The sequence below is a fragment of the Lampris incognitus genome, chromosome 14 (assembly GCF_029633865.1).
Source record: "Lampris incognitus isolate fLamInc1 chromosome 14, fLamInc1.hap2, whole genome shotgun sequence".
In the NCBI taxonomy this organism is placed as follows: domain Eukaryota; kingdom Metazoa; phylum Chordata; class Actinopteri; order Lampriformes; family Lampridae; genus Lampris; species Lampris incognitus.
Genome location: NC_079224.1, coordinates 25,952,029 through 25,970,022, shown reverse-complemented (window position 1 = coordinate 25,970,022; position 17,994 = coordinate 25,952,029). Strand labels below are relative to the sequence as shown.

At 41.8% G+C, this 17,994-nt stretch overlaps 1 protein-coding gene across 2 annotated transcripts in view; it reads left to right on the top strand.

The window, feature by feature from the left end:
* The first annotated feature begins 575 nt into the window (after window positions 1–575).
* The window catches only part of LOC130123733 (glycogen debranching enzyme-like), a 37,614-nt gene continuing 20,195 nt past the window's right edge, over window positions 576–17,994 (top strand). For both annotated transcript variants that reach the window (XM_056293013.1, XM_056293014.1), the window contains exons 1-9: window positions 576–667; window positions 6,336–6,487; window positions 8,190–8,400; window positions 9,081–9,250; window positions 9,755–9,958; window positions 15,856–16,037; window positions 16,768–16,879; window positions 17,265–17,385; window positions 17,761–17,863. In XM_056293013.1, coding sequence (XP_056148988.1) covers window positions 6,400–6,487; window positions 8,190–8,400; window positions 9,081–9,250; window positions 9,755–9,958; window positions 15,856–16,037; window positions 16,768–16,879; window positions 17,265–17,385; window positions 17,761–17,863 — 1,191 coding nt within the window. In that variant the 5' untranslated portion in view covers window positions 576–667; window positions 6,336–6,399. The remainder of the gene's footprint in view (window positions 668–6,335; window positions 6,488–8,189; window positions 8,401–9,080; window positions 9,251–9,754; window positions 9,959–15,855; window positions 16,038–16,767; window positions 16,880–17,264; window positions 17,386–17,760; window positions 17,864–17,994) is intronic.

Genomic DNA, 17,994 nt, shown 5'->3' with positions numbered 1-17,994 from the left:
AACTCTTTCGTATTATAAATTACGATTACATTTTAGATGACTTAATCGGGATACTTTTATTCATACAATTGAATGTAACTGATTCGAAAACCAAGCGTTACAGACAATGTACGTAGACAACAAGCGCTGTAAACAGGCTTGGTTCTTCCGTGGCCTTCACGAGTGTCTGGCTGGCTGCATGCTGCACTGCGGTCCCAGCTTATGTAACTTCTCTGTGCTCACCAAACGTGCGTGTGCGTGTGTGTGTGTGCGCGCGCGCGTGTGTGAGGAAACATGTGTGCCTGGCCTGCATGTCTGCATGTGCATGTGACGGTAGGGTGTTTGTAGAAGTTACGCAATTTAAATAACGCAGTGGAGTTCAGTTATCTAAAATTGTTAGTTCAGAAGCCATTATGAGACACGTCCATGATGTCTTGAGATCCTTCATGAAATCTTCTGTTTTAAATAAACTTTATTTTTTCCACTGTTCCATCACCGTACGAATAAACACACTATTTATTCCGTTGCACGGTTAGTACACTCAGTACGGTAGTGAAGTTGCGTGCTGCGTACCACGCCCCCTCGGTCCGGTCTACCCATCCTTCCATCCAGGAAAAACAGAGCTGGACTACTTTAACGAACTATTTACCTCCTGTTGCTTGGACGGACCGAAGACAACGACAGACAGGTGATTCAAATTCATATTTCGTTCATTCTGACACATCATGGTGTAGCTGCGTTGTTGCTAAGACCTGCTTCTACGAGCATGCATCGGAACAAATATAGTCAGTCTAAGGCGGACAGTTCATCAGGTTACATACACACCCACACGATTAAGTGTTATAGTTATGCATACAAATCGCCAACGTCTTCATGTGTGACATTGCGATTCATACGTTTTCTGCTAGATGGCCTGTTCAAACGCGAAGATAACGCGATAGTTTCTGCGTCAGTGGTTGAATAAAGAGCGTGCGATGTTAATCACCATACATCTATCCTGTCCATCATCTTTATGTCATTTAGTTGACCCGGCGCACCAAACGAACCTGAACTGCGGTCGGTAGAGTTTTATAAATAGATTGTGTGACATTAACTGCTGGATTCTTGACCTTGTCCCGACGTGAGTTGTCGTCAGACTTTCGGGTCTGCGCAAACTCAGTGGGAGGGTTCGCGGCTCTGCAGGAGTTAAAGGACAACTCCGGTGTTTTTTTGTTTTTGTTTTTGTTTTTTTACATCTATGAGTTCATATTTTACAAATCGATGACACATTGTTTTCCAAAGCAGGCCATTGCATTTTATTTAGATTTGTCTGAAAGCTCCCCCCCCCCGCCGACACACATACAGCCCTTTCCATTAATTTCAGTATAGTGTGAACATGAACTTGCAGACTTGTAACTTGGTTGCGATGCGTAAACAATCGCAATTAATATTTATCTGGTCGGCTTTTCTTTTTGTCAAAGTTAGATTAAAATAACTGGATTATTTGGTTGAAAGTTCGGATTAATGTGAGAAAATAATCCTATAAAAATTGTTTTACAAATTATATTCAAACGTCAGTGACTTCTTCATTAGGCGGGTTTCCATTGCAGTTCTGGGCAAAAGATAGGCGATTAAAAAAGCATCGACAAAACAATTGCGAATGGTCTTGTGTGAATTATGTTATGCGATTAAAGCTGGGTTTTCTCCTTTAGCGATAGTCATTCCAATGTAACATGGCGACGGATCTCCACCTGATAAGTGTTGCCATGGTGTCTTTATGCATGCTCAATAATCCAGGTAAGAAAATCACAGAAGGTTGTTGCCATGGTGATTGCATCCGCCACAACAGCCACATATCAGGGATTTATGGGAGGCCATTGTCCGCAATGACTTTACACAGGTCCTGTGGATCCAAAACTTAAGAATATTTTTTATAAATTTCTTTCTGATTTTTCCCTTTTTTCTCCCAATTTAGTGGCCAATTGATCCCTATTTTAATTCAAACACCCACCCTCGTATTGCATGCGTTCGCCAACTGCATCTCTCCGGCCGGCAGTCTCGAAGGAAAGCGCCTCCCCACTTTCGTTGCAAGGCGAATCCAAGCCGAACCACTGTTTTTCCGACACACACAGAGACGCATTCAAATGACGAACACCAGCCGACTCCGCCCCCCTCCCGAAGACAGCGTTGCCAATGATTGCTGCTTCCTCGAGTCCGGCCATAGTCGGATCTGACGAGACCGGGGCGCGAACCCCAGTCCCCAGTGGGCAACTGCATCGCCACCAAGCCGATGCCTAGACCGCTACGCCACCGCGGACGACAAACTTAAGAATATTTTCAGAATTCAAAAAATAATCTCGAGCCAACTTTAAGAAAAGTTCAGTTTCTTCATCCGGCCAGAGGAAACGCGCCATGTTTTTTTACTGTCATGTCATGTGACTTAAATACGAAACATTTTTTCCATTTCAGTTTCCCGAAATATTGCTTTGTCGAATGCTACCGTATAAACTTTTTGCAATATTTGAGAGCTTTTCCCGAAATCCTCGTGTTTCCATTATTCAATGTTTTGTTCGCAATTTCAAATTGCGCATTAAGTAGGTTAATGGAAACCCGCTTACTGTAACACGGATTTTTGCCAGGGAAGATTATGTTAGGGTGTGTTCATTTTTAACGCTTGAATTAAAAGAAATAGATTTTTTTTTATTTGAGAATCATACGATCTGCGGCATGTTTTGGAAAATGGTCGATGATATTGCCCATTATACTTGATTTTGGTAAATGGGCAAAAACATCGGTTCGGTCCTTAAAACAACTGGCGAGGCGTTACTTCCGGCTTGGTCGGACGTCGCGTTATTATGAATCCCACCGCACTTCTAGCCAAGACACGCCCCACGTAGCAGTCAAGCGCTAGTATTGGCCAGATCGGCCAGTACTCGTTGCCTTCGTTGGTTGGGTTGGTTAAAGTTAGGGTTACGGCGGGGTTATCGGCTGTGTCTGCGGGTGAGAAGTCGGATGTGGGTATGTGTCCTGGTCGCTGCACTAGCGCCTCCTCTGGTCGGTCGGGGCGCCTGTCTGGGGGTGCAGGAATTGGGGGGAATTGCGTGATCCTCCTACACGCTATGCCCCCCCTGGCGAAGCTCCTCACTGTCAAGTCAAGTCAAGTCAATTTTATTTGTGTAGCCCAATATCACAAATTAGTGCAGTACGGTGGTGCAGTGGTTAGCACAGTCGCCTCATAGCAAGAAGGTCCTGGGTTCGAGCCCCGGGTAGTCCAACCTTGGTGGGTCATCCCGGGTCATCCTGTGTGTGGAGTTTACATGTTCTCCCCGTGTCTGCGTGGGTTTCCTCCGGGGGCTGCGGTTTCCTCCCACAATCCAAAGACATGTAAGTCAGGTGAATCAGCCATACTAAATTGTCCCTAGGTGTGCGTGTGTGGGTGTGGGTGTGGGTGTGGGTGTGGGTGGGCCGTCTGACGGCCTGTCCAGAGTATCTTCCCGCTTGCCGCCCAATGACTGCTGGAATAAGCTCCAGCATCCCCGCGACCCTGAGAGCAGGATAAGTGGTTCAGATAATGGATGGATGGATATCACAAATTACAAATTTGCCTCAAGGGGCTTTACAGCAACATAACATCCTGTCCTTAGACCCTCGCATCGGATAAGGAACAACTCCCTAAAAAAACCCACAAAAAATAAAACCCTTTAACAGGGAGAAAAAGTGGCTGGCGACTCCACATGTATCAGAGGAGGCAAGTGGTCATCTGCAGCCCTCCCCAGATCAGCAGAGGGGGTGGAGCAGCGACTGGGATGGCTTGGAAGAGTGGGGTAATTGGCCAAGTACAATCGAGGAGAAAAAAAACCAAAAAACTGCTGACGAGCTCATTTGGTTACACAATGCCCAAATGAATATGTCCACACGGAGAGCCAGGTTTGGCTCTATAAGCCTATGAGATCCTGGACAAATGACTAATATTGGCTTATTTTGAATTTCTGATATTTATGTGTCTATTTCAACCGTTATCAGATTATAAAGTTGAGTGTCAAGTCACTGAGGAGTAGCCCTACTGAACCTTTATCTCATAGTAGGCTACGAAGTTCAGATATCCAAAAGTAGATGTAAATATCTCAGTAAATGACGTAAATGGGGGGGGGGGCATCCGGCTAGCGTAGCGGTCTATTCCATTACCTACCAACATGGGGATCGCCAGTTCGAAACCCTGTGTTACCTCCGGCAGACACAATTGGCCGTGTCTGCAGGTGAGAAGCCGGATGTGGGTATGTGTCCTGGCCGTTGTGCTAGCGCCTCCTCTGGTCAGTCGGGGTGCCTGTTCGGGGGAGGGGGAACTGGAGGGAATAGCGTGAACCTCCCACCCACTATGTCCCCCTGGCGAAACTCCTCAATGTCAGGTGAAAAGAAGCAGCTGGCGACTCCACGCATATCGGAGGAGGCATGTGGTAGCCTGCAGCCCTCCCTGGATCGGCAGAGGGGGTGGAGCAGCGACCGGGACAGCTCGGAAGAGTGGGGTAATTTGCCGGATACAATTGGGGAGAAAAAATGGGGGGGGTGACGTAAATGGAAATTTTACCTTTTTTTAAACCTTGAAATACTTAGAGTACTCTCATTTCACTCTGAAGATTACACAATATGTAACCCCTTTTATATTTGTTATCATGTAATCCTATGTTCATAGTTACTACCCTCTGTGGTTTTAAGACTAACTCTAATTTACTAATCTGTTTGATTGTTTTGTAATTGTAAGAAATATCATCTGTAGTACTCAAACTTGCCTCATTTAAAAGTTACTCAGACATAACACATGCATGACAAATATTAAAGTTGCTCAACACCTTGCTGTCAATACTGTAAGTGAGTTTGTGTTGCATGAGAACCAATTTAATGAAATCTCTGCTGGAAAATGTGGCGTCATGCACCTTTGTTTCGCCTAACTTGAACACCAGCCCTGTGGTTTATTTGAGAAGGAACAGATTGCTTCATCTCACCCACCAACTGCCTAAAGAATAGACCAAATCAGCCTTTTGCTGCAGATATTGTCCATTTGATTGATACTAAAATATGAGCACACAAAATATTGTAACAAAATTCCTCAAATTGAAGTACATGCCAGATTTGCAGGTACTTGTCTCAGTGCTTGAAAATCTTCATGTAATCTGCCACTTTTGCATCTACCACAACCGACGAGCATTCAAAATGTTAAAATGTTAAAGGAACCACAACTGTCTTCTAGATTCAACTGGCAACCTGTAATTCCTTTCATAACATGTTGTATCTGATATATCATATTCTGTTAGCTCTGAAAATATTTCTGAAAAGACGTTAAGGTGACAGCTGTGGAAAAACAAAAAACACGCATGTCAGGAAGGCAAGTCAACTGGTTATCCAAAGGAGTTGAATCAAGTGCAACTGGACTTGGTATATATCCGTGAAGACGCTTCGCCTCTCATCCAAGAGGTTTCCTCAGTTTGTGCCTTTCTGACTAGACCAAGCTAGTCAGAGAGGCACAAAAGAGCCACTCATATCTATGGCTCTGTTAGCGACGGGCGTTGGTAAACATCGGGACACAAAGAGCCATGGACATCTATAGCTCTGACAATGACTCCAAGAGGATAAATTCTGAGTCTCATCACCAGCCAGTCAGACTAGCTTGGTCTAGTCAGAAAGGCACGAACTGAGGAAGCCTCTTGTATGAGAGGCGAAACGTCTTCACGGATATATACCAAGTCCAGTTGCACTTGATTCAACTCCTTTGGATAACCATGACCTGGATGAATGAGAACATTCACAGACAAGTCAACTGGTGTAACGTCACTTTTTTTGCTCAAGTGACGTGGGTGAATATGAAAATGTTCCTGTTAATAAGGTTAACGTGAACCCTCTAAACACTCTTCAATGTCTCTTGACTATAACGTTGATGATTCCGGTGGCTGAGCACAGGGCCACCAGACTCTGAGCTTTCATTGGCTGTGACACAGGAACATTGGCTAAATGTGAAGAAATCAGCAATGGTTCCCCAAACTGTGAGCCAAGACCTTAGATTGGCTCACAGGAATATTTCCCAATAGTCTTCATTTTGTCTAGGTGAAACAGCAGATGGTTGGTTGGGTGAATGAAATTCTGATGACTATCGAGTTAGTAATCTGAAAAGAAGCCAGTGTGGAGAGAACACACTTCTTTGGATTACACCATTACTCACAAAACTAGTCAGGTTTTTTTTTTCTGTACAAGTGTTTCCTCAGTATTAAAGACTAAAACTGAGTAATCTCTCTCTCTCTCTCTCTCTCTCTCTCTCTCTCTCTCTCTCTCTCTCTCTCTCTCTCTCTCTCTCTCTCTCTCTCTCTCTCTCGCCACCTTACCCACAGGAGGTACTTGTGTGTTGTTGTGCAATATCGTGTGTGTATGTGAGTTTTCAGGAGAATTTTTAAGATGTTGCCCCAACACATGAGGCAGATAAGAGTCCTTCTCCTCAATGATAAGGAGAATCTGGAAAGAACTCTGTTCAGACTAGACCAAGGTAATACTCACTTTTAACCAACCACACACACAACACTGTCTACTGTGTTTTATTTATCGGTTTGTCTAGATGTACAATATAATAGATTGACTAGAGACTCTGTTTGTACCATCCAGTTCACTTACTATGATATAAATGCATACAGTACTTTAAATTGTCATGCATTTAGAGACAGCCTGGTTTGTCGGTTTATCGCATTGCACGTTTGGGTGTAATCCCCCCTCTGACCACAATATGGGGTGGAATGGCATAGTGGCGCTGTTCGTCTGGTTGCCATTGGTAGAACGTGTCTGTCTGTCTGTATGTATGTATATATGACTGTCCTTCAATTTTCTTGACAACCACTCATCCAAAATAAATTCACACTCAACAATACACCTCCTTGGATCCTCAGCAATACACCCACCAAGTGTGAAGCTGATCAGATGAACGGTTGTCGAGAAAATTGAAGGACAGACAGACATAGATACAGGCCGACAGAAATTCCTTCCATTTTAGTTACGTAACTCATTATCTTTGTCACGTCTAGTCTGTCTTACCCATTCGTTGCACACAATGGACATGGCAACTCCTATCCATGTCCAATGAACAATTTGTCTTTATTGCTTTGACGCCTGAGTCAAAACCCATTAATTTGGATTTAGTTACCAAGAAGAAGAAGGCTAAAATAAAAGACCACTCATTCATAACAATTTTTTAGGAATGGATGCTTTGGTTTCAATTCAATGAATTAATACTTTGCAAAAGCACCTTTTACGATGATACTATTATCATTGTAATAATACATACCCATCGTATGTGGGTCTGTTTGGGTAATTGTATTATCATACAAATACAATACTAAGCATGTTAACTATTCAGAGTCTCGTGCGTTCACATGCAGGAGTTCAGAGTAGGAAAAACTAAAATGCACAACCTTTTTTTTATTTGTATCTTCTGCCCAATTACTCTTATAAAACTCTTTTAAACTGCAAATATACTTCTAATGTAATACAGTTAAATGATGAACGTACATGGAGTAGAAGTAAAAAATTAATTGTAATTGCTCTGTGAGCAATCACAAATAAGCATATGATTGGTTCAGAACGTTAATTTTGTAACTGTTTTCATAAGAGAGGGAGAGAGAGAGAGGCAGAAACATCGAGAGGGAGAGATGTGCCATTTGACATTTGCAGCACTCTGAACCTGATAGGGATTTTGTAGGCAGGGTATTAAACTTAGTCTATATATAGTCTAGTTCTTCATGGTCCACAATTCTGGAGAACCACTAGAAGTATTTTCTGATGGCCGACTGATTAAAGCTGACAGGGTGGATGGCAGGTCCACTGTTACATAAGTTTGATAATAAATCCGCCATTTGTGTGTGTGTGTGTGTGTGTGTGTGTGTGTGTGTGTGTGTGTGTGTGTGTGTGTGTGTGTGTGTGTGTGTGTGTGTGTGTGTGTGTGTGTGTGTGTGTGTGTGTGTGTGTATTACTTGACTTATGAGGACATAGAGCCAAAGGGTTGAAGTGAGGGTAATCTGAAACACTTTGCTTAGTCATAGCTTTCTGAAACGGCCCTTTTAAGATGAATGACCCTTTATAAATTATTGGAATCTATTAAAGGTGATTGGTACAGCCATTTTTAATTAATCTTAGATATTAAATACTGTTTATCATGCGGACATCAATAAACTATTTTTGAAATTTCTGTTTCCGTCCAGGATTTGAGCTTCAGTTCCGCCTGGGTCCTAGTCTCCAGGGCAAGAATGTTACAGTGCTCACCAACTACCCAGCTGAGGGAGCTCGGTTTGAGCGCAGCAACTTCCAGGTTCTGCAGTGGAACAACCCGGCTGGAAGAGAGGATGACTCTGATAAGTACTGCTACCTGGACCTTAAGGTAGCCGGGTCTTATCAGTTCTACTTCGGACATGGGTAATGCAGTTACAGTGTTCAAGCACTTAGTACAAAATTTTATGTACAATATGGCCTTCTATTGCCAAGACCAGGAGATAGCTGGGTCTGATCAGCATTATGTGCTTACTGTCATTGGTAATATTAGCACGATACTAACTATAGTTAACTTGGTCATACCACTATTTGTTTGGATATTAACATTAATTTGGTTTTGAAATTATGCAGTGGCATGAAAGTAAAAGATCATATTGAGCTCCTACCAGTGATCCTTGGGATATGATTTTATGAATTAAAAAAAAGAAAATCTAACTGTTGCCTCACTCTTTAATGCATAAGGAGCATAACCATTTACATAATGACACAGTGAATGGGGCCCACTCCTGCAAGTTCTATTTTGGACATGAATTCCATTTCCCATATTTCCTTTCACAACATGCCACAGCTCCTATCTGCAACCCCTTTTTTTTCTTTTTCTCTTTTTTTTTTGCCATGGCCATTTTACATCTCTTTAATAAGCATACAGTTTGAGTCATTTGTGGATGCATAATTTAATTAAATCGGTATCAAAGTTAAATTGTTGTCCTATATTTATACTTTTTACTGATCTGTTGAATATAATAAAGATGACTATATATAGTAAATATGCTATACATACAGTAGAGAATATATTTGTAACCAATGAACCCTTTTCTTTCCAGAGACACAAAGCGTTCGGGAGGTGGTTATATTGTTGTTGACCCTGTCCTACGTGTGGGAGCAGACAACCATGTCGTCCCATTAGACTGTATCACCATCCAGACTTACCTCTCCAAATGTCTGGGACGTCTGGATGAATGGTCAGACAGACTGAGAGTCTCCAAAGAGTCTGGTATGTGTGTGTGTGTGTGTGTGTGTGTGTGTGTGTGTGTGTGTGTGTGTGTGTGTGTGTGTGTGTGTGTGTGTGTGTGTGTGTGTGTGTGTGCATATAAAAGAGGCAGATGGACAGAGGTAGTTGGCTTTGTGCTGAAATGTACAAAACACTATTTACACCATCAGTGCTATGACTCTCATAATTACTTTGAAACGGTGAGCAAGTAAACATGCTTAATATCCACATCTTAGGGTTACTGGTATGTTTATAATGAAATGAAAAGAGATGCATTGTGTGACCTACACTTTTTTGATTTAGCACTATTTGATTTTGTAACGTTTGGTGCTGCTATATCAATGGATGTGAGTACACATTGGGCAGAATGTTTAGTGAGAAATACGCTGAGATGGCTTTGGAGATATCTGAAACTCTTCATGGATAGGTGCACATGCATCTTTTTTGTACTTGTATGTATTTGACTTTCTCTCCGTTTGTTTTTGTTTTCCTTTTTTCCTTTTTCAGGGTACAACATGGTCCACCTCACCCCACTGCAGACATTGGGAGAGTCCAGATCATGCTACTCATTGGCTGATCAGCTGAGCTTTAACCCTGAGTTCAGTGCAAAGGGACGGAAGTCCGGTTGGACTGATGTTGGGGCGCTGGTGGAGAAGCTGAGGAAAGAGTGGAACATGTTGTGTATTACCGACGTAGTGTACAATCATACTGGTAAGGGTGTGTGTGTGTGTGTGTGCGTGCGTGCGTGCGTTCATGTGTATGTGTGTGTGTGTGTGGTTGAAGGTCCATTGCAACATCTCTCCATGAGCTCATTGGTGAAACAGTGCATCAGAAAAGTTTGGGCTGGGGCTGTCCGGGTAGCATAGCAGTCTATTCCGTTGCCTACCAACATGGGGATCGCCGGTTAGAATCCCCTTGTTACCTCCAGCTTGGTTGGGCGTCCCTACAGACACAATTGGCCGTGTCTGCGGGTGGGAAGCCGGTTGTGGGTATGTGTCCCTGTCACTGCACTAGCGCCTCTTCTGGTCGGTTGGGGCACCTGTTCAGGGGGGAGGGGGAACTGGGGGGAATAGCGTGATCCTCCCACACACTACGTCCCCCTGGAAAAACTCCTCACTGTCAGGTGAAAAGAAGCAGCTGGCAACTCCACATGTATTGGAGGAGGCATGTGGTAGTCTGCAGCCCTCCCCAGATCGGCAGAGGGGGTGGAGCAGCCACCGGGACGGCTCGGAAGAGTGGGGTAATTGGACTGGTACAGTTGGGGAGAAAAAGGGGGGGGGGGTACACAAAAAAAAAAAGAAAGAAAAGTTTGGGCTTACTGTAAAAATCATTCAGCTCTGCACAGGAACATTTTACAGAATATGTACATCTTTCTGTTTCCTGATTTACATTGTGGATGAGTTGGGTGTAAAGTTAGTGGACCCCAGCCTGTGATTGGTTAAAGATCAAAGTGCAGAACAGGCTTATCAGTAACCAGAGGTGATTGCGATATATCAGGGTCAGTAGTTCAGCACCCTTTTCATTCAGTTCAGTGGCCTTATTACTTGTTGTGTAAACAGTAAGTATTTGTCATTAGTTTATGTAAAGTAAAACCACATGGAAAATTAATACCCTAATACGCCATATCATACAGAATTGAATGCTGTGCATGTTGTATATCCACAGTGATTTACCAGCCGCAGTCTTCATTAATCAGACAGATTGTTAGACTGGTCTGAGATTTATTTCTCTCTTAAAACCTCGTGGCTGTCATTGCAAAGCATGGCTATGTTCCTGCTCGCTTGTGTTTGTTTAAATGAGTGAGGCTGTGCGGGACTCTTTTATTTGTACAACACAGCTCTGGTCAGGCTATGACGTGATTAAAGAGACGTGGTACACAGAATCACCAAACCCACTGTGAAGTATGTCGTGTCTGAGCTGCCTGTTAAAGGAGCGCGTTGCCACGGCTCTGCACTCAGTGCTGTGTTGAATGAACAGGGAGGTCAGCTCTCCTGGCAGCATGCTATGGACCGGTGCCACTGGCCCTCAAGAGGAACAACAGAGAGGAAGCCATACAAGAATGAACTGGAAATTCACCACATGTTCAAGTCAAGCCAAGTTTATTTTTATAGCCCAAATTCACAAGGTAGCCCCAAAGGGCTTTACAATCATTACAATATACAACAGTATACAACATACAACACCCTAAACCTGAATGGGGGAAAACACTACAAGAAAACATTATCAGGAAAAAAATATGGGAGAAACCTCAGGAAGAGTAACAGAGGAGGGATCCCTCTTCCGGGATGGACAGACGTGCAATAGGTGTCAAATGCACAAAATACACAAATACACAGAGCAAGGTAATGTAGAATACATATCGTTAATGCATAAAATTTAGCAAATTTAAATGTGCTGGGTAAATATGGTGCAAGGTAAATGTAGTGAATCTCTGTCCATCCAAGACGATGTCAGGAGCCCCACAGATGCAGTCGAGAGTCGGCGGGACCCTGCGCCACAAACCCAGCTCTACTCAGTGGGGCCCTGCAGAGAGAATAGACTTCACATCCACACAACAGGCGACACAACACACTTTGACACAGAGAGAGAAAGAAGATGAGAGTTATGCTGAAGTTGTCACAGCTAAAACAAATATTGTATAAGCAATTTATACGAGAACAGCGCAAACGATAGCATAACGATAACAGTGTGACCAGGGGAGAACAGGACGCATCACAAACAGGCTCCGAAGTCATCAGGCAGTTGAAAGAGGGAGAGAGATGAGCCATAGTAATCAGACAGTCCATAAAGGAAGAAAAGTTGTCCTGGAAAGCGAGAAGGAGAGAGATAGAGGGATAAAGAAAAAAAGAGAGATGGGGGGGGCAGGAACACAACATGGGTTCACACGTGCTCAGAGATAAAAACAGAAGGTTAGGACAGTGCAATGCACTCAGAAAGTTTAGGAACATTCTCGTCTACAGGACAAAGTCATTTCAAGTCAATTTTATTTGTATAGCCCAATATCACAAATTACAAATTTGCCTCAAGGGGCCTTACAGCACCACAATATCCTGTTCTTAGACCCTCGCATCGGATAAGGAACAACTCCCTAAAAAAAAACCTTTAACAGGGAGAAAAAATAGGAAAAAACCCTCAGGGAGTGCAACAGAGGAAGGATCTGTTTTCGGGCCGAGATGATCCATGGTTATCAGACAGTCCATAAAGGAAGAAAAATTGTCTCTTGCAAAACCAAGAGATTACTGCTAAGACCTACAGTTATAAATACACTGAGACTGAGACCCTCCCAAAAGAGGATAGTTGTAATAAAGCTCAGAAGGAAGTCAAACTACCAAAGAAATATGTACAACTCATTGAAATCTAATGAGAACAGATGGGTTTTCAGTTTTGATGTGAAAGAGTCTTACAGAGTCAGATTCTCTGATGGTGACAAAGAAAGGAGGTGTGGTAAGAGAAGGCTCTGCAGACCTTTTTACCTCTGGGGCCAGAGAGGAGGCCTGCACTTTGAGAACAGAGGGCACGAGAAGGTACATAATGCTATATAAGATCTCACAAATATGAGGGGCAAGCCCATGAAGTATCTTATAGGGTTAACAGTAGCACCTTGAAGTCAGATACAGCATGAATGGGGAACCAGTGAAGAGAGGTTAGAATTGGTGTGAAACAAGATTATATTAGTTAACTAAAAACTAAAACTAGGTGTGATAAAACATTTTAGTTAACTGAAATAAAAAATACAAACTAGACTTTAGAAAAAAAAGAAAATTAATTGAAACAATATTGTGTACTTACAAATCAAATCAAAATAAAATGAAAATATACAGAAAATGTCTTTAGGGCATCCAGGTAGTGTAGCGGTCTATTCCATTGCCTATACAACACATGGATCGACGGTTTGAATCCCCGTGTTATCTCCAGCTTGGTCAGGCGTCCCTGCAGACACAATTGGCCGTGTCTGCGGGTGGGAAGCCAGATGTGGGTATGTGTCCTGGTCGCTGCACTAGCGCCTCCTCTGGTTGGTTGGGGCGTCTGTTCAGGGGGGAGGGGGAACTGGGGGGAATAGCATGATCTTCCCACACACTACATCCCCCTGAAGAAACTCCTCACTGTCAGGGGAAAAGAAGCGGCTGGCAACTCCACACTGAGTCAGTTGTATTTACCAAGTATTGCATTTGTATTGTAATAATAATAATAATAATGATACATTTTATGTATAGCATGCTTTTCAAGGTACACAAAGATGCTTTACATAAGTTAAAATAAACATAAAAGCAGCACACCAAAACATGTCACACACAACAATAATCATACATTAAAAGCAATTCTAAAAAAGGTGAGTTTTGATTCATGATTTGAACATGGAAAGATCAGTGCAGTCACTGATGTGTTTGGGGAGGGAGTTCCAGAGGGAGGGGGCAGCTATGGAGAAGGTTCTGTTGCCCCAGGTCCGGGTACACACAGGTAATACTTACTCTGAACTTCTTGAATCTTACCCCTAACAAATAGCCCCCATATTATAATAAAAATAAAATAAAACTAATAATGAAACTAATAGAATCTAAACTAAAGCGAAACATTTTTAAATGATAAAAACTAAAATGAAATGAGCAAACTCACCCTGGAAACTAACTGAAACTAAACTCAATTGAAAACAAAAACTAAAAGCGAAGTAAAAATGAAAACTTGTGAAAAGTACAAAACTATAATAACTCTGGTGTGATATGGTCAACCTTTTTTGTTTTAGTTAATATTCTAGCAGTAGCATTTTGAACCATTTGAAGATTTTTAGTGCTAGCATGTGGCAGACCGGATAAAAGGACACTGCAGTCATCTCATCTGGATGAAACAAAAGCATGGATCAGGATCTCAGCATCAGCCATGGACAGAAAAGACAGGATTTTGGCAGTGTTTCGTAGGTGGAAAAAGGAGGTCTTAGGGATTTCTCTAATGTGAATTCAAAATATAGCGATTGATCAAAAATAACACCAAGATTTTTGGTCATTGAATTTTGGGAGATCACACAGTTGTCAAGAGATACCGTTTCTTGGTCATAAAGGTGACTTTGTCTTGCTGGGCAGATAACCAGTATCTCAGATTTTTCAGAATTATTTAGTAAGCAGTTAGATGACATCCAATTTTTCACCCCAGATAAGCATGCCTCTAGATTTCTCATATGAGAATGATTGTCTGACTTGACAGGTACATACAGCTGAGTATCATCAGCATAGCCGTGGAAGTGTATTCCATAGCTCCATATAATAGGGCCAAGAGGAGAGATGTAAAGGGAGAATAGCAAAGGACCAAGAACTGAGCCCTGGGGTACACCATATTTCACTGCAGAGAAATCAGATGTAACATTAGCAGATAAGTAAGACTTAAGGCAAGACAGAACCACACTTGAAACACCTAAGAAATTCTCAATGCGATCCAAAAGTATTATGGTTAATGGTGTCGAAAGCTGTGCTAAGCTCAAGCAACAGTAGCACTGACGTGGAATTGGAATTCATAGCAAGCAAAAGGTCGTTCACCACTTTTGTGAGTGCATTTTCAGTGGCATGATTGGCAGATTGAAATGGTTCAAAGAGATTGTGGGTAGGGTTAGCACCCTAACCCTTATAATTTTGCTTTAATGCAGATCATTACTCTTGAATTTTTTTTTTTACAAGAAGTTCTCACTAAATGATTAAAAAAAAGGGACCGTTGAAAATTGTATTGCATTCTTTGTTTTTACATTTGGCAATGCTAAATATGCAAAAGCTGAGCAGGGAAACAGTAGGTGCAACTTTTTACAAATGGTGCCCCATATTCATAAGGGTCTATGGATTTAAGTGCATAAAACAAGATGATTTCCATTTAAAAAGTAAACGTGATTCAGATGAAGAAAATTAAAGGTCACTAGGCTACTGCTTAAATACCTCCCTCCTGTGATGACACCATCCACTTCTAGTTTTCCCTTCTCTTCTGCCTCCCACCCCCACTGATCGCCCCTAGAAAAGGTCAAATAGTTAGTTGAAGCTGCTCCAAAAGTTAATGATAGACTGACTGACTGCCAGACAGACTATTTTACTTACCGGCTGTATGGCTGGCTTTCTGACTAAGTCTGACCAACTTCCAAAGGTATAAAGAGGTCCTCAAACAGTCATGAAAATTGATTTATTAAATTTAGCGGAGTTTTCCAAAAGTATTTAAAAAAACTCACTTTTTTTTTAAAGAAACATTGTGGCTTAGTGGTTGCACTGTTGGATCTTTGCCCTTCTGCTTGGAGCATGTCTCCTACAGCTTCCCTGCCACCCCCCTCATCTAAAACATGCAAATTAAGTTGATTGAAGACTCTTAACTTTCCCATAATTTCTCATGTATCACCATCGATAAGAGCCTTAGTCCTTGTACCCAGCGCCTGTTGGCATAGGCCTTGGGATTTAGCAGTCACAGAGACTAAGTAAGGACATTTTCTTCTTTCATAGTTCTCCCTGAAGGATTTCTGCATACTAGTCTGTTTTTGCATACACTTGTCACACACAAAGTAGATAATCGTCAAAATGGTTGAACAATCTTTATTTTAATTTTCTCTCTCATTCCCTTTTTCTCTCTCTGGCTCTCTTTCTCTTTAGCGTCCAACAGTGTGTGGATAAAGGAGCATCCGGAATGTGGTTATAATCTGGTGAACTCTCCCCACCTGCGTCCAGCCTGGGTTCTAGACAGAGCCATTTTTCATTTAACCACTCGGATTGCAGACGGACGCTACACTGCCAAAGGATTACCTGCTAATATTACCAACGAGGCTCATCTGAATGTAAGTCCACACAGGTTTGTTTTTTTAATTGGATAGACAGCTAGGTAGTTAGTGTATTTTGACCACTAGATTAACTGACAATATGATATGCGGACAAGGCTCAGCCATTTGAAATTGTCAAAAATGGATCATGAAGTTTGTATTCAAGAAAGTTAGTTTGTTAATCAGCACACACTCTACAAAGGGACTGTAAATGGACAATACAAAGAAAGGAAATCCAAAATTGTGACTTGACAAATTACACATTTATATATACTGCGACACACAGCTGAAATATGCACACTGTTGGTTACATACACTGCTTCACTTCACAAGTAATGATCATCATGTGACTTTTAGTCTTTCAATTCAGTGCAACATTTCTATTTTTCAATATTCGCTTTAATGTGATTCAATGTAAGAACCAGCCTCTAACTCAAGCAGACCGTAAGCACTCAAGTTTTTTTAGTTTGTCTTTGTTCAGGCCAAATTACTCCCTGAAATAGAAAAAATAACACAAAAACATCAGACATTTGTGCAGACAATTTATGAACCTACTTGGATAGACACATTTGTTCACTGTCAACATGGATATGTTGGCCAAATACTGCAAATGTTGGGAGGCCATAATTTGAAGTGAAGCATCAGTTTGGACAAAATTAATAACAGTTTGGATGTATACCTCCATATTTTGTCTTTTTGTTTATGTGTCTGTCTCTGTGTATATTTCTTGGGACTGTATGTTTATCAGGGCATCCGCAGCGTGCTGTGGCAGGATCTATACCCTCAGATCAAATTATGGGAGTTCTTCCAGGTCAATGTGGACCACATTGTGGAACGGTTCAGAACCCTGCTCCAGAATGGTCAGTACAATACAACCAACACTGGCCACAAACCCATCAAAAGTAACATAACATTTGGAAACCTACAGAGTTCAAAAACCTATTTTTAATAATGGTTAAAACAGTTAAAAAATAGTTAAATAATCTCCCACTGGACATTTTCTCTCAGATAATGCTAACATTAACCCAACTAAGCTAGCTGTTGATCAAGCTATCAGAACAGTTAAGCATTGGCTGAGCTGTTTTTTTTTTTTTTAAGAACACTGCTGATTTGTCAAAACAGACTAGACCTAGATGTATAATTGGAGGATGCTAGAAGACTGCTTTTAATGGGCATATTAACTCTAAATGCCTTTAGGTTTTTTTTTTCTTGTGTGTGTGTGTGTGTATTTTGTTTGTATTTAAGGTACCAAGCCTGCCAACATTGAGGGGAAAGAGGGCCTGAAGATCATTCAAGACCCCCATTACTGTCGGTATGGCAGCACTGTGGACATGGACTGCGCGCTTCACACCTTTGTACCTCGAAGGTCAGACTCAGAGCTATAAATTTCCATCTTGGACCTGGAGTTTCTTAATGTGTGGGAAAATTGCAATTACCACTTTTTTTGTCATTCATGTTTCCTTACATGGTACTTACTGAATTCCTGAAACGGATCGAAAGGGCTAGCTGCTACAGGACCTTGTAATTCATGTAAAATTATATTACCGGCTGAAAGCTCGTATTTTCAGTCTTTAGTTCAAAAGCATGAATACATCATTCCTATGATTCTTCTTCGTAATGATGATAATAATATTGACGATCAGAATTCTGAAAATAGTGTGACAATGATGATAATAAATGTAACAATATCACAGAGTACAATGTATTTATGTTGTGTCTCATGTAATTCCTGTTTCCATAGCTCATCACCTGGGCATATAGAGGAATGCTGCGGTTGGCTGACACAAAGACTGAACGAGCTGAATGGTGAACAGTACCACATTGTCCACCAGCACCAGGAACAGGTAAGATTTGGGGAAATTTAGGAACAAGTATGGTTGTTTGCGATGTAATTTATAAAATAGAGTTAAATGGAGAGAATACCTCATAATAACCTCGTATCTATCAAGAACACAAAGAACTGTCATAAGTAGTA